The 16,505-nt window shown below is 52.6% G+C and overlaps 1 protein-coding gene across 3 annotated transcripts in view; it reads left to right on the top strand.

The window, feature by feature from the left end:
• EPHB2 (EPH receptor B2) overlaps window positions 1-16,505 on the top strand; it is a 183,563-nt gene that overhangs the window by 152,971 nt on the left and 14,087 nt on the right. The window contains exons 6-9 of one of the 3 annotated variants that reach the window (XM_047727698.1): window positions 5,107-5,231; window positions 13,127-13,196; window positions 15,232-15,340; window positions 15,923-15,990. In XM_047727698.1, coding sequence (XP_047583654.1) covers window positions 5,107-5,231; window positions 13,127-13,196; window positions 15,232-15,340; window positions 15,923-15,990 — 372 coding nt within the window. Of the gene's footprint in view, window positions 1-5,106; window positions 5,232-13,033; window positions 13,197-15,231; window positions 15,341-15,922; window positions 15,991-16,505 lie in introns of all 3 variants that reach the window. The other 2 variants (XM_047727697.1, XM_047727696.1) reach the window with 2 other exon arrangements.

The raw sequence follows: 16,505 nt of genomic DNA, 5'->3' as shown, positions 1-16,505 counted from the left end.
AGCCCCTAGCTGCCGTGGGACCTTGGACGAGTCACCTTCCTTCTCTGGTCCTGGATCCACTCCTCCTCAAAGTGTGGTCCACACACCAGGAACGTCAGCATCCCCCAGGAGCTTATTAGAACTACAGATCCTCAGGCCCAGCCCTATTGAATCAGAATCTCGGGACTCGGGGCTGGCGAGCCCAGCAAAGTGAGTTTTGTTTTTTGGGTTTTTTTTTTTTGTTTTTTTTAAAGATTTTATTTATTTGACAGACAGAGATCACAAGCAGGCAGAGAAGAGGAGGAAGCAGGCTCCCCGCGGAGCAGAGAGCCTAATGCGGGACTCGATCCCAAAACCCTGGGATCGTGACCTGAGCTGAAGGCAGAGGCTTTAACCCACTGAGCCACCCAGGTGCCCCAGCAAAGTGAGTTTTAACAAAGGCTCCTGGTTATCTACCTAGGCCCTCTCAAGTTCACAAAGTGCACTAATCTTTAGCGACATGTTCTGCCACTTTTCTTCACAGTTGGGAGGTGAAATCACAGGGAGAGAAGTGAAGGGAATGGCATGGCCCCTTCTTAAGGCCTGGATCACTTTGGCTAAGTCCTGACCCTGGGGCTTGGACCCGGGAGCTCCAGCCTGGAGAGCCAATCATTGAGTGAAACAAATATGCTTTCTTCCGTTAGAGCCTGAGCCCCTGGAAGGCAGGGACCTGAGAGGTTCCTCTCTTGAGCCCCAAAATGTCATGGTCATGCTGGCCTCATAGCCACTCTGTGAACTGAAATACTTTTTCCAGCCTTATTGAGATACTATTGACAAATAACATGAACGTTTAAGGTATACGATGTGATGTCTGAATAAATGTGTGTTTTGTAAAATGATTACCGCCGTAAAGTTAGTTCACACCTCCCTCCTTTCATGTAATTGCCATTTTTTGGTGTGTGGTTCTAACATTTAAGATCTACTCTCTTAACAACTTACAATTACACAATGCGGTATTGTTTCCTACGGTCGCCAGGCTGTCCGTTAGCTCCCTGAACGGACTCTTCTTACAGCTAGAAGTTTGTACCCTTAGACTAGCATCTCCCCCTTTCCCCCAGCCCACAGCCCCGGCACCATTCTACACTCTTGAAATGTTCTTTTTTCAAAAGATTTATTTATTTATTTGAGAGGGAGAGATGCCCCACTGAGAAGGGCGCTGGATGTGGGCTCGATCCTACAACCCTGAGATCATGACCTGAGCTGAAACCAAGAGTCAGACATTCAACCAAGTGAGCCACGCAGGCGCCCCACCCCCCTCGACATTTTCTTTTCTTTTTTTTTTTTTTCCTAAGTAAATTCTATGCCCAGTGTGGGACTCAAACGCACGAGCCGGAGATCGAGAGTCACGTCCTCCACCAATTAAGACAACCAGGCACCCCCTGAAATGTTCTAAGTAAGATCTCCCTCCCGATGGTGCCAGGTACCATGGTCAAGTTTTTATATGTATTTCTCCTTTCATGCTCATAACAGCCTTGCCAGAGAAGGGTCCGCTTTGGACACGGTTGGGGGTGGGGGGTGGACAGCCTGGGCTCACAGAGGACCCGGGGCCTCCAGCAATCCGGAAGAACCGAGTGCTCATCTCTGGAGGGAGAGACGGGTCTGGGCTGGAGACGGGGTCACAGCATGAGGGGATAGTGGCAGGGATTGTCCTGAGGGCCGGCTGGGAGCCTGGCTGGGGCCAGATAACCTGGCTCTAGGCCCAGCTCAGCACCTCACGAGCTGTGTGATCTTGGGGAAGTCACCATGCTTCTCTGAGCCTAGTCTCCTCCTCTGAAAATTGTGGCCATTAACCCCCATCCTGCATTGCTGTTGAGAGGACTGAAGGAGGTGCCATGGGCCAGCTGCTCAGTGCATAGTGGCGAGGACCCAGTGACACAGGCAAACGCTTCCGACGCTGATCACCCAGCAGATGCCCCACCGAGCAATGGACACGAGTTCCCACATCTGCTCCCCCCAACAGCCCTCGGGAAACGTTAACCTCAGGCTCATTTCACAGATGAGGAAACTGAGTCACGGAGCTCTCGGACAGCCCCTCCTCTGGGCTCTAGTAGTTAACCTCACTCAGTGATCCCCAGGGGCATTTCCCTGGAGGTGGGCACGATGCTCATGAAGAGCCTGAGCGGCCGGGTTCAAGTCCGGCCCCGCACGACCTTGCTGCACAACCCTTGAGCAGGTTACTGAACGGCTCCAAGCCTCAGCGTCCCCATCTATAAACCAATGATGTTAGGAGCCCCCAGCTAACGGAGCCATTGTGAGAATTCTCTGTGACACCCATGTTAATAGGTGTAAAGAGCCCAGACAGTGCTGGGCACAGAGGAAAGGCTCAGTGTTAGGTTCGTGGCTTTCTCACTGTTACTGCTAAACATGTATGCACAGCTCCAAGAGTCCTTCAGGTGACTTCATGGAGCCCAAGAAATGTCACCTCCCGTCCCCAGGCCTCTGGTGAGAATGTATTGTTTGTGCTGCCACTTACTCTCTCTGTAGCCTCAGACAAGACACTTTCCTTGATACTCGGCTTTCCCATCTGCGAAATGGGCTGAAGGAGGTCTGCTTTCAAGGATGTAGTGGGAATTAAATGGGTTAATTAATGCATGTCCAGGAAATAGCTCAGTGCCCAGCATGTAGTAGGTGCTCAATAAACAATGGTTAGTGGGGCCCCTTTGCTCACATTGAGGTCTCCTGATTCTCTGGGAGGCAGTAAAGAAGACAGAGTCCCCCTGTTGGAGGAGGGAACTGCAGGGAGCGGGGCCTGATCTTCCCAAGAGGCAGGGCCAGGAGCCAAGCCAAGAACCAGACAGCGCTCCTTTGGGTGCAGAAGAAACAGAGGCTTGTCAGGGACACCAGGACCAAGGTCCAAGTCCTTCTTGCTGGTGCTGCCACCCTATCTCGGGTGTCTGGGTACTTGCGGTGATAGAGGGAAGCTGGACCTGCTCAGGCTCATGCTGGCCCCTGGGCTGACCCAGCTCCAGGCTGAAGGCTGTCCAGGAGGGACAAGCAGGGAGCACTGGAGCCGCAAGACCTCTGCCTATGGTGCAGAGGATGAAACTGGGTCCAGAGTTGGGAGACGGCTTGTCCAAAGTCACACAGTCAGTGAGCATCAGACCAGGAAGCAGAACCTGGGTCTTCTAAGCAACATAACGTTCCCTCCACCCTGAGCTGAAGGGACAGAAACAGAGCAGGGAAGAGGTGAGTCATTGCCAGGCTTCAAGTCCCGATGGGCTCCTACCCACCCCTGCTCCATGCTCACATCCATACCTGGGAAGCCAGCTTTGAATGAGGAGGAAAAGTGTCTGTCTCAACCTGCAGATACGCCTGTGTGGGTCGAGACAGGGCACCTGCTTGTCACAGACTTGCCCACGAGCCACGAGAGACTGCAGGAGGTGCTCCCTTCTCCCTGCTGAGTCCTCAGTGGCTCCTGAGATCATGAACACCTCAGGCCAGAGAGGCAAGGGGGCTCACTGCAGTCACACCATGGGGAGGGACCGCATCAGGAGTCTACCCCTGCCCCATCCAATGCAAGGGACAAGCCCTGCCCTCCTCAGACCTGGGTTCAAATTCCAGCTCCCCCACTGAGGATGTGGGGGCTGTGTGATCTCAGGAAGCCCCTTGCTCCTCTGAGCTTTAGTGTCTTAATATACTGCCCCCCTCCCCAACGGTCAGCTCAGGAAACAGGTGCGAAGGGCCCCGGGCTGTGGGTGACACGTAGTAGGTGCCTTGCACGGGTTCATTCCCCTTGAAAAGGAGGCCAGAAACACAGGATCAGGTGAAATACAAACTGAAGAATCCAGAAAAAGGCCATGTGTCATGAATGCATCGTGCAAACTTGGGCAGCTCACATGCCCTCCCCGGACCTCAGCCTCCACATCAATAAAATGAAGGGACGGGACTACATTATTTCTAAGAGTCCTCCTAGCATGAAACAGGCCGCCCCTGACTTCCTGTCCCCTTCCTTTAACCTCCATGATGGTACTAGCAGCATGAGGGGGAGGGAGGGAAGGGGAGAGGGAGGGGTTTTGCCAAGGTACAATTTACGTTGGATTAACCATTTTAATGTGTACGATTCAGTGGCATTTAGTGCATTTGCAGTGCTGGGCGACCATCTCCTCTATCTAGGCCCAGAACATTCTCCGTTCCTCCCTATCCTCAGCCCTGGCAACCGCCAACTGCTTGCTGTCTGTGGATTTAACCTATTCTGAGTATCTCATACGAATGGACTCCTCAAATGTATGAGCTCCGTGTCTGTCTTCCACTCTGTGTGTTTTTGAAATTCATCTACAGTGGAGCGTATGTCAATACTTAGTTTACTTTTATGGCTAAATAAAAGTCTCTGGTATGTGTATACCATGATTTGTGTGCCCATTCATCCATGGATGAACGCCTCGGCTGTTCCCACCGTTTGGCTATTGCTAACAGTGCTGCTATCAACATTCATGTATGACTACTTGTTTGAGTACCTGTTTTCAGTTCTTGGGGATATAAAATTAGGAGTGCTAATGCTGGGTCATGTGGTAATTCTATGTTTAACTCTTGAAGGAGCTGCCAAACTGTTTTCCATAGGAGCTATGAGTTTATTTTTATAAATTTATTTTTGGCAGTCCTTTTTATTCAGTGCTAGATCCTGGCACGTAGTAGGTACTTGGTGCACGTTTGCAGAAGGAAGGAGGGAATCTCCCACCCTCTCTGCTCCCCTCTCCTGGATCCCCATCATCGTGTGTTGGGTCTGTGAGTTCCCTAGCCCAGCAGGCTGTAAGTTCCAAGAGAGGATGAACACCTTTCATGCAGCTGCTTTGGGTCAGGCCAGAGAAGGGCCCAGGGCATCTGTCTCTCACCTGGTGTGGCTTGAGCTCCCCTGGGACAGCCAGCATGGTCTGGGTCTGAAATCTGCAGGTGTTTCATGAAAGCAGCAGGCACGGTCCTCCCCAAGTCCCTCTGGCCCCCATCAGCCCCCCAGGCAGGCTGTGTGGTCTCAGCCAGATGCCGTCCCCTCTCTGATCCTCCACTCTCTCTGCCTGGGCACCTCGAAAGTGGGACCGGAGGCTGCACCCTCTCCAGTGGCCCCTGACCCCTGACCTCTGACCTCTGTTCCAGCTCCATCAGCCGTGTCCATCATGCATCAGGTGAGCCGCACCGTGGACAGCATCACCCTGTCGTGGTCCCAGCCTGACCAGCCCAACGGTGTCATCCTGGACTACGAGCTACAGTACTATGAGAAGGTACCCGTGTGCTCTGGGGTGCGCTCCCCACCCCCACCTCCCTGGGCCCTGGGGTTCTACCATCCCACAAGACTGGACGCAGAGAGAGCACTGGCCTCAGAGTCGGGCTGCCTGGCTCAATTCTGACTCTGGTCATCCTCAGCTGTGGGACCTCAGGCAGGTTCCTTGACCTCTCTGAGTTGTGCTTTTCTGGTCTGGGGTACCGGGCCAGCAATCCCAATGGAAGCCAGTGGTCATGGCCCTTTCCTCACCGAGACCCTCCTTCCTCTTGACTTCAGTGGGCCTGAGGTTCTGAAGAATTGGTTTCCCGAAAAGCTTCACCCATTCTGAAGCCAAGATTTAAAACCGCTCAAGAGAGCTTCTGTCCAGGATGGGAGTAGAGCTCCGATTCCAGCTAAAACACTTGTTTTCATTTGTCTGGATGCCATTTGTATGAGGAGAGAGTGATTTCTCTTTGCGCTTTTAAATCAGACCCCCGTTACCCCCTCAGGGCTCTCTAGGACCTGGGGACCGGGGTTGGAAAGCGCTGGTGTTGTAGAGGAGCATTGGACGGGGAGTGAGAAGCCTTAGGTTTGGATCCCAGCTCCATCCAGAACCAGCCATGTGACCTTGGGCAGACATCTTACCTCTCTGAGCCTCAGTTTCCTCCCATGCCAAGTCTAAAGGAGATAGCCTGTCTTAACTGGGGGCTTCACAGGCTAAGAAGAAAAGGCAGGTTCGGTGCCCAGCATGGCTCCTGGCCCTAGCAGAGGGCAGTTTCCCTTCCTCCCGTCTGCCCTGCCTGCTGCACGGTGGGCAAGAGCTACACCTGTGAGCTAGGTGAAGCCCGTACCTTTGAACACGGGGCCTGCTCAGGGTAGGGGCCCGGGGGGTGGACAGAGCTGATCGACAGCAGGGGTCCAGGAAACTCTCCCTGTGACTGGAGACTTTTCCTACCTGCGTCCTGAAGCACCAAACAGCCACAGAGGCTGCAGGGGCCCCTGGGAAAGGTGTCATTGGGATCACATTCGGACTAAAGTGTGAATGACTACAGGAAGTGCTTTGGTTGTGGGTAAGGACCTAGAAATGGGTAGGAAGTCTCTCCCCCAAGGCTGAGAGGAAGAGACAGAAGCAGTTCTGGCCGCCCTGGCGGGACCTCTACCTTCTGAAGACCAGCCCCACCCTCCCTCTCTTCACTGCCAGCTCAGCCCCACTCTGGTGAGTCCCACGGGGCTGCAAACCCCTAGCCAGCCTCCCCCAGCTGGTTTATGATTGCTTGTGTCCTTGCTTGTCCCTTGCTCTAGGCAGTGTGTTCAGAGAGGCCAGGGGCCACATCTGTCCCGTTCACTGTCTCCCTAGCTCCCTGCCCGGCTCCAAAGATATGCTTGATAATATTGGTTGAAGGAATAAGTGAATGGATCCCTTCCCAGGGCCTGTTCCTCCAGGGTGGAGAGTTTGCCTTAATCTCTGCTATTTCCCCAGCCTGGCACACAGTAGGTGCTCAAGCAGTGCTCTTGGATGGCCTGAGCCGAGGCTGATGCCAGGGAAGCTGCTCTACCCCTCGCTGGGCCCTCGAGCACCTTAAAGGAGCCAGGTGTCCTATAGCCTGAGCCAGACCAGCTGGTCCCAGGCCCAGGAAGCCCCAGGCCCTGCAGGAAGCAGCATTTTCACCCCCTCCGGCAGGGACAGCTTAGCTACTAAGAATCCAAAAAAAGAAAAAAAAAAACAACCTAATTAAGAAGCTTTATGATTAAACGAAACTGAAAGTGTTTGTCCCCAAAGACTAGAGAGGAAATGAGGAATCCCGGCGCGGGTCCTGCCTCCGACCCATTTCCTACCAAGATGGGAGGGGCCGAGGAGGCTGCTGCAGGTGTGAACCAGGAGGCCACTCTGCCCTACTTTCTGCTGCGGACCGGCATCCCCAGGCATCTGATGTGGTGGCAGGACCGGCAAGCCCTGTCTGCAGAAGCTGCGGCCACCCCCAGCTCACACATCCTGAGCACACTCCGCCTCCATCCTGTCGTTCCTCTCACAGCAGTGCCATTCATCCCCTTGGACGGGAGGGGAAACTGAGGCACAGAGAATTTGTGCAACTTGTCCAAGAGCACCCAGCTGCTAAGTGGCGGAGCACGGATTTGGGCCTATGTCCTTGCTCTTCGCCTGGCTCTCCTGCCTTCTGGTTTTCTCTTGGGAATGCTTCTGGAATGACCATTGAAAAGTAGACAAGATCAGGATCTGAAGGAGAGTCTTAGGTACAAATGGTGAGAGAGGGACAGGCCCGAAGTATGGCTATGGTGAAACATGGCCCTACTTGGTCAGCCCCTCCTCCCAGGGCCTGGGGTGCAGTGAGGGGCAGCTTGGCCCTTGCCAGTGGGACATGGACACGGGTTCATTCAGTATTCACTGGCACCAACTTTGGGTGGAACCTGGGCTAGATACTGGAAACAGTGTGATTAGCCAGAGATCTCAGAGGCCTCAGGGCCTTCACAGTCCAGGGGAAGAGACAGATCCAGACATAAATAGCCATGTGACCAGTTGTGACACAGCTACAGAAGGGCCAGCAAAGGTCCTTAGGGGCACCAAGGCGGGGCCCATGATCTGGGTATAAGTGAGAGGATATCTTCATTTCAGTGACATTTGAGCTGAGCCTTGAAAGATGCTAGGAGCTCACCAGACAGACACGTGTTGAGAACAGTTATTCCAGACAGCAGGAACAGCACATGCAGAGGCCCTGGGGCAGGAGAAGGCAAGTGTGGAGGAGCAACATGAACAAGAACAAGATTAGTAGGGAAGGAGTTGGAGAAGGCTGGGTTGTGGTGGGCCTTCCATGCCTTTGGAGTCTGGATTCAATTTAAAGTACTCCAGGAAGCCATTGGAAGGTTCTGGAATGATGTGATCTGACTTTGATTATGTTCAAGATCCCTGTAGCTTGCTGTGTGGAGAACAGACTGGAAGGGGTTCCTGGGGACACAAACCCTTTAGAGGGCTCTCACCGGACACCAAGTGAGAAACAATGGTGGCGTGGACTAGGGGCTGGCAGCAGAGAGGTGAGAAGCTGGCAGATTTGGACGGTATTCTGAAACTCAGGGGACCAGGGAAGTGTGAAGGACAACTCCCAGTGGATGGTGGGGCCTTTTCCTGGGGCCATTGTGGGTTTGTGACATGGAGATGCACCTGCGGTGTTCACCAAGGGTGAAAAGGTAGAGCCAAGAACAGAGAGGAGGATGTGCAGAGATAAAACGGAAATAAATGGACCAAATCAGGAGGATGGCAATTCTAAGGAGAGAAAGAAAAAGGAGTGATGGCCGGTGTCGGAGGAGATGGCCTCTCAAGGAGAGGAACAGTCTCGACCCCCAGCTTCTCAGGCTTCCTTCCATCAGGCAGGGAGAGCTAGAATGTAGGATGGATTTCTGACAAGTCCACAGCCGGCTCTTCCCTAACACTTTGGAATCCTCCTGGTGCCTGCAATTGATTTCTTTAATGAAGGCCGCAGATCTTCCCAGGTAGGGAAGTTAGGCAGCGAGCCCTGCAGTCCCTTGCGGGCCCTACCCCCACCCTCTTTCCCACTCCTCCTTTCCTTCTTTAGAAAGGGCTCTTTTTGGAGCAGGCTCTCCGTTTGGCCTTGCCCCAGCTCCACTGGGGATTTCCCAGCCTGCCCGGAGCCCGGAGCTAAAAACCACTTTGCTGGAAGGCTTCTGGATGCTGCTGACGAATGGTGTTGGCCAGCCTGGTGCTGGCTGTTTCCATCAGCTCCAGCGTCCTGGGGGAGGTGGCCTCCTTGGGCAGCTGTCCCAGAGCATACAGGTTCATGCTCACTTTGGCTCCCCCAGCACTCCAGGAGAAGATTCCTTTGTGGGGCCACCTATGGCACATGGGCCCCTGTAGACCTCCTCGATTCATGTGTATTCAACAGAAATCTCTCCTTGGCAGAGCAGAAGGGAAGGAAGGTTGAGGGCAGTGGAAATGAGCTATGAAGGCCCAGGCTACCTTGTGGTCCGGGGTATGTGGAGCAGTGTGGACAGTTGTCCAGTGTGGACGTGGACAGACTTGTTCCCACACTCGCTCACTTTTGTATTCATTCATCCATTTCATGAACACTGGTGAAGGCTTATCCTGTCACTGTGCTGATAAGAACAAGGGCGAGAGCCAATATTTATTAAGTCCTTATGTGCGCTGGAGACTATGCTAAAAGCTTTACCCATTTTTTTCCAATTGAATCTCCACACCCATTCTGTGTGGCATATGGTGGTGTTATCCCACTTTCAAGACGAGAAGACCGAGGCTCAGAGGGCTTAAGAAATGTACCCAGTGCCTCACCGGCCCGTAGTCTCCGGATAAGGATTCAAACTAAGGACTAGTGGATTTTTTTTTTTTTAAGATTTTATTTATCTATTTATTTAGAGAGTGTGAGTAAGTGGTGGGGGAGAGGAGGGGGAGGGAAAGAGGGATTCTCCAGCAGACCCCGTGCTGTGTGTGGAGCCCGATGTGGGGCTCCATTCATGACCCTGAGATCGTGACCTGAGCCAGAATCAAGAGTTCTACACTTCACCGACCTAGCCACCCAGGTGCTCCAGGACTAGTGGATTTAATACTAAATTTCTTCCCCTAACTTGCTGATGCTTAGTCCTTATTCAGAAAAGGTGCTCCAGCCCCAGGGGGAGAAGAACTAAGGTCTTTCAGGCAGCTGCTTTGGGCCAGATACTACCTGATCACAACAACCTGAGAGGTTGGCATTTATTGTTCCTTTTCTGGAGTGGAAAACAGAGGCCCAGGGGAGTGAAGGGTCTTTCCCAAAATCACAATGAAAGTAAGGGGAAGAATTGACATTTGAAAGGACTTCCAATCCCCTGCTCTGTGCTGTTTCCTGCTTTAGAGAAGCAATCCATGAGGTTCGTTCCTCATTCTTCTGAGGCGCCTATGCCACTGGCATTACCTCCCATCTCCATCCTATAATCAGGAACTTAAAACTTCCTCCCTCTCTAAGTGGACCCCCACCCACGCAGTCTGCAGAATCCATCCCCTTTTCAAACCAGAGCGGATGCCATGTTGGCTGGCGGCACCTAGTGGACAATCCTGGTACTGCAACCTGCATTCATAGACCTTTTTTTTTTTTTTTTTTTTTTTTTTTTTTTTTTTTTTTTTTTAATAGTCTACAATGTTCATTCATTTGTTACCGGCGGTAGTTAGTGAGCACTTACTGTGTGCTGAGCCTGCAGTCCCAGAGATAAATGACACAAGGTCTCTGCCTTCGGGAAACCCATAGTCCTTGGAGAAAACACATGCATATCAGAACAACAGGTGGGAAAGGAGACAATGGAATTGCAACTCTTTCTGGGACATCTGAGAAATTTCTCCAGCAAAGGTGGTCCTCGTACTAAGTCTTGATGAACAGGCAGATGGGGAAAGGTTATTTCCGATAGGGGAAACAGCACTTGCCAAGGCTCAGAGTGTCCAGGGAAGGTAGGGTTGCCAAATAAAATATAGGACACCAGTTACATTTAAATTTTTAAAAAATAATTTCTTAGTATAATTGTGTTTAAATATTGCATGGGAAAAACTTATACAAAAGAATTATTCATTGTTTATCTGAAATTCAGATTTAACTGAGCATCCTGCATTTTTATTTGCTAAATCTGGCAGCCCCACCAAGAAAGGGAGGGAAGCCTTTGGATATGACTAGAGCCTGGAGGACTCTGGGGATGTGGCAGGCAAGACTGGCAAAGGGCGAGTCGTGAAGGGTCTGGAATGCCACACTGAGGAGTACAGCCTTTACCCTGTGGGCTTTGGGGCAGGTCTCTGTGTGTAAGCCTCTGTGCTTAATACAGGGGAGTAAAACACAGCCACTCCCTTCAGGAGTTTATGGTCACGGTTGTGTGATCAGCCTGTGCCTAGGATGAGGGGACATAGCAGAAACCCCATCCTGGGGCATCCACGCAAGTGCTCCAGGGCTCAGAGGAGGAAAGGCACATCTGGCTGAGAGGTCAAGTAGGCTTCCTGGAGGAGGAGGCAGATGAGCTGGTACAATAAGAGAGATTTCCTACGGCTGCTGCTCCCCAGGAGGTGTGAGGGGGTGGGGAGGAAGCACTCACAGGTGAGCCCCTTCTCTAGCCCCCATGTCCCAAGTTTTCTCAGCTCCTTGCCTTCACACCTGGCACTCCTTGCCAAGCATGCCCTCCCCCTTTTTGATCTGGGTGACTGCTGTTTGTTCTTCAGAATTCCATTGCACAACCCCACCCTGCAGAGAACATTGCTTGACTTCACCTGATGGGCCCCCCCAGGCGAGGACATATGCCCCCGCGCACACTGTGCTTACCCTACCGGTATCAGTGCTTTATTCACAGTAATGCATTTCATTGAGATGGCTGTGACCCTTCTTGTCCCCATTTTACAGATGTTGAAAAGGAGGCAAAGAGAGGTTAAGAAACTTGCCAAGGTCACGAAGGTAATAAGTAGGAGAGTCAGGCCTTGAACCCAGGAAGTCTGGCTCCAACTTGTGATCTTTAACCTCTAGGCTCTGGTGCTTGTCATGACGTGACGCACCCTGAATTTAATTGTTTTGAGAGAGTTCTCAAGGGCTCTGTGCAGCGCACATGCACGTGACTGGCATGCACAATCAGGTGTGCATTTATCTGCACAGAGGCTCATAGCTTTCATCAGCTTCTCAGAGGCGTTCGTGATCCTCCAAGGGCTAAAGGCTCCACGCTGTTTGTTTTTCTGAACTGAGCTTTCTGAATCCAGCACCCGTGCCTTGGTCCCTGGGAGTCCCCAGGGCCTCGTCCAAAGAGGGTGTCTGGGGAAGGTTTGGGGGTGGGTAGCGGATAGCTGTCTGCACGAGCGTCATACAGACTGGTAGGCACCTGCCTCCAATTCAAACAGCTCCATTCCCATGGCAGTGGCTCAACTTTGTCTTGTCCCATACTCCTTGGGTCACCCTGGGTGGTCCACAAGGCAGAACTGGAATCCTGCAGCCCTCAAAGGAGGGAACATTGGGTCTTGGGTATTCAAGCCTTGGACGTTAAAGGAAGCTCCCTGTAGGACCCTGGTTTTGAGTCCCAAAGCAGCCAGCAGCTCATACATGACCTTGAGCTTCATTTCCCCCATCTGGGCCTTAATTCTTGCCACACTCAAGTGTGCTGTAGCCGAACAGGGGTCCTTCCACGTAAGCTATCAAGGCGTGGGGCAGGGAGGAGGACGAAGAAGCAGGTAAGGTAGGCCCTCTTCCTGTTGTCTCTAGGAACTCACAGCCTAGACCTCAGGGTCTGCACGCAGTGGCCACTGGGCGTGTGTGTACTAGTCAGCTATCAGCGAGGATGGTGCTGCGAGATAAATAGTCCCCAAAATACAACGGATTCCAAGGACCTATTTTCTTGCTCATTGGTTGGAGTCTGTGGGTCAACTGAAGTGGCCTAGGAGTTAGGTCAAGGTCTTTCCTACATGTTTCTCATTCTGGAACTAGCTGTTACCCCATGCTCAGCCCCATCATGGCTGAAGGCAGGAGCACAAGAGGCCAAGCCAACTCAACAAACACAAGTAAAGCTTCCACTTGCATCATGTCCTCTAGAACGTTCCAAGAGCCAAAGCAAGACACATGGATAAATTCGGCATCCACAAAGTGGAGAAATATACTCTGCTTTCTTTTGTGGGAGGTCCTGGGAAGTCACATGCAAAAAGTATGGGTGTGGAATTCTGTGACAGGGAGGACGTGAAGAATCGGGAACCACAGATGTTTATCCAGTGGCCGAAGTTGCCCCGAGTGGCAGGAGTGGGCTCTGGGCCCACTGTGGGCAACAAGCTTGCTAACAGTCTTCTCTGTTCCTCGGCAGGAGCTCAGTGAGTACAACGCCACAGCCATAAAAAGCCCCACCAACACGGTCACTGTGCAGGGCCTCAAAGCCGGCGCCATCTATGTCTTCCAGGTGCGGGCACGCACCGTGGCGGGCTACGGGCGCTACAGCGGCAAGATGTACTTCCAGACCATGACAGAAGGTGAGCAACATCCAGAGGGCAAGAGGAGGCCACTGGCTCCGCCAACAGAATAAACCAGAAGGCCCCCGTTCTTTCCAAGTGCCTTTGGACAAATTAGAAAAGGTGTCCCCTCTTCTAGATGTCAGCCTTTCCCTGCTGGTCGGGAACGAGCCACCCAGAGAGGCCCCATGTCTGTGGCTGGAAAACACGTGGACTCCCCCATTGCTCTCCCGTCAGCCAGGCGGCTTCCTCTCGCGGGACTGTCAGGAGCTCCGCCCTAACTTGCAGAGACACTCTGAGCAAGTCACTTCCCTTCCCTGGTCCAAATTTTTCTCATCTACAAAATGAAAGCGTCATATTCAGTCTTTGAGAGCACACCGCGTTTATCCGTGCGCTGTTCCAATGACTTGTAGTTGGGTTGAGAGGAGTCCTGAAGTTCGGCAGGAAGGAGTGCTGGGATGGATTAGTGATGTCTGCCCTGGGCAAGAGAAGGGGAGGCGGCAGCCCATGTGCTATGTGTCCCCCAGTCTGGGACCCCACAGTCTCTCAGTACACTTCCTGCTCTAATAATCTTTGAGGAACAGCAGAATTAAGAGAATGGACAGATAGAAATTATAGTGCTCATTCAGCCCTGTGTGGCCATGAGCAGCTCTGAGTCTCGGTTTTCTCATCTATACATGGGGATGGTGACAGCTATCTCATTATCATGATCATCATCGTCAAACTAATGTAAAGATGGGGGCTGAACCATTAGAACCTGGCCCAGAGTTGGCACGAGGTCTCACACAGAGTTAAGGCCACAGTTGTCGTTCCCGTGAGTCTGGTAGCCCTTTCACCAACCAGCCAAGCTCCAGAATAGCTTTACTTATGACCAGACTCCAGCGTCCCCTCTTAGCATCTGCTTTAACCACTGGTCATGGGCCTTGGCTTTTGCCTAGCTGAGCATCTCAGAGGTTTGGAGACGCATGAGTTCTTGTCTTACCACAAACATCCTCCCTAAGGCTAACGGTCTTAGCCAGGACACTAAAGCTACCTCCTCTGTAAAGCTCCACCCCCTTGTGACCAGCATCTTCACCTTTCTAGGCCCTCTTGCATGTTGGATGAGTGTCATCGACCTGGGGCATGGGGGACTGTCGCAAGACCCTTTATTAACTCAGCAATGCACGCTAGTGCTGAGGACCTGGAATTTACCTGGTCCCTGACTTCAACAAGCTCTTGTCTGGTCATGGAAGCAAATGAGAAGTAATAATAATTACATTAAAAACAATGATGGTCTTGATGGCATCAAAGATGTGCTAAGTGATTTCCAAGAGCCTAGCCAAGGCTGGGGGCATTTTATGCATTATCTCTTCTAAGCCCGGACACAAACCTGGGTTCACATGCTGACTTTGGCCACTTCCTAACTGTGTGACCCCAAGCCAGTCATGGCATTGCTAAGCCTCAGTGCCCTCATCTGTATGTGGGGCGATCATAGGCACTGAATCATAGGAGGATTCTGAGAATCAAACAAGACACATAACATACTTAGCACAGTGACCCAAAAATAAAACACTCAATAACAGTAATAATTCATATTTACTGAGCAGTTACTATTCTACTACCTGTCCTTCTGAGTGCTCTACACAACAGTGCTCTGAGATGGGGACTATTGTCCCCACTCTACAGATGAGGAAACTAAGCCGCAGAGAGTTAAGTCACTTTACCAGAGGTCCCAGGCAGGAAGACACTGCCAGGACTCAAACCTAAGGAGTCTGGCCTCAGAGTCTGGGCTTCCGGCTGCCTCTCTGTATGTCAGCTTCTTATTACTATTGATTTTCGTATCAACATTGAGGTATGCTGCCCATTTTATAGATGAGAAACTAAGGGTTGGCTCAGTCCACAGACTTGTCCAAGGTTACGTGTGAGTGAGTACTGGCGCGTTCTCCATCTGGGCATGGGACAGGTGCTGTCTCAGGAGCAGGAACAGAGTCTGGGGATCCCAGGAGACCTCGTGGGGTCGGGGGCATTAGGACTCCCAGAGCCAGGCTGACAACACTCCACGTGCTTTCTCCCCCAGCCGAGTACCAGACCAGCATCCAGGAGAAGCTGCCGCTCATCATCGGCTCTTCAGCAGCTGGCCTGGTCTTCCTCATCGCTGTGGTCGTCATTGCCATCGTGTGCAACAGGTGGGTGGGTGCCCCCAGCCCTATCCAGGCCCAGCTGTCCATCCAGTCAACCAATCCTGGACAGTGTCTGTGAGCCGAAGGGATATTCCCATCATTCCCAGGGCCAGGGAGAGGTCCGGGCAGGCCTCCTACCTAAATGGCCATCATTCGCTACAGTCCATCCCTTCGGGCTAGAGTTGCCTCGACAAGTCCATTATTCATGGAGGTGGCACATAGAGACACTAACTCTTCAGTGTGAAGGAATGTTCTTCTTCCTTAGATCCCCGCTGTAGAACAGACAGGGCCATAAGTTCAGATGGACAGAAGCCCCTGGGATTTCCGGGGCCATGGGAGATGACTTTGAAAGGGGCTTGGCCGGAGAGGGGATGCGGAAATAATGAGCCTGGACTTGAGGTGGGAGAGGTGGGAAGGGATGTGGGGGGAGTGTCCAGGAAGGGTGAGACTGCTAGGCCAGGGACTGACCGGGAGCCCTCTGGCAGGGGTGTGGTTTTGAGGGCCTGCCCTCCCTCTCCCTATCACCTACTGTGGCTCCCAGCTCCCCGGGGGCTTGCTGGTGGCTCCAGCCCTTTGCTCTTGTTCCAGAAGACGGGGGTTTGAGCGTGCTGACTCGGAGTACACGGACAAGCTGCAGCACTACACCAGTGGCCACAGTACGTACACCCCAGTGGGGCCGGCACCCTTGGACCCTTTGCTAGTCGGTTCCCCAGCAACCTCTCCAGCCTCCTGCCACTGCCTCCCACCTTGTTGCAGCCAGACTGAATGTTGAGCTATTCCTGGAACGGGACAAACTCAATCTCCCCTCTTGGCCTCTGCACCTGCTGTCCCCTCTGCCCAGAGCATCGCCCGCCTTCTCTTTACCGGAGTGACTCTCCGTCTCCCTCAGCCTCAGCCGCCGCATATACAAACCGCTCTGAGCAGCCTCCCCTGACCCCCACCCCACCCTGACTTCAGGGCCCGGTCTGTGCTTGCACAGCGCCCCCTTACCTGGCTGCATCATGATGGCTATGTCCTTGTCTCCCCAACATTTTGGTGGGAGCTCCCAAGACACTGACACTCACCAGTACCCCTGAACGCCAGCGCACTGCCTGGCACTTAGCACACAGTAGGTCCCTGTTTATACAATAAATCCACGAGTTGCATGAGATGCTGAGGACCCCAGGCTCTG

This window comes from Lutra lutra, chromosome 4 (genome assembly GCF_902655055.1).
Source record: "Lutra lutra chromosome 4, mLutLut1.2, whole genome shotgun sequence".
NCBI classification, from domain to species: domain Eukaryota; kingdom Metazoa; phylum Chordata; class Mammalia; order Carnivora; family Mustelidae; genus Lutra; species Lutra lutra.
Note: the sequence above shows the minus strand (reverse complement) of the source record. Positions and strands in the feature narration are given on the sequence as shown.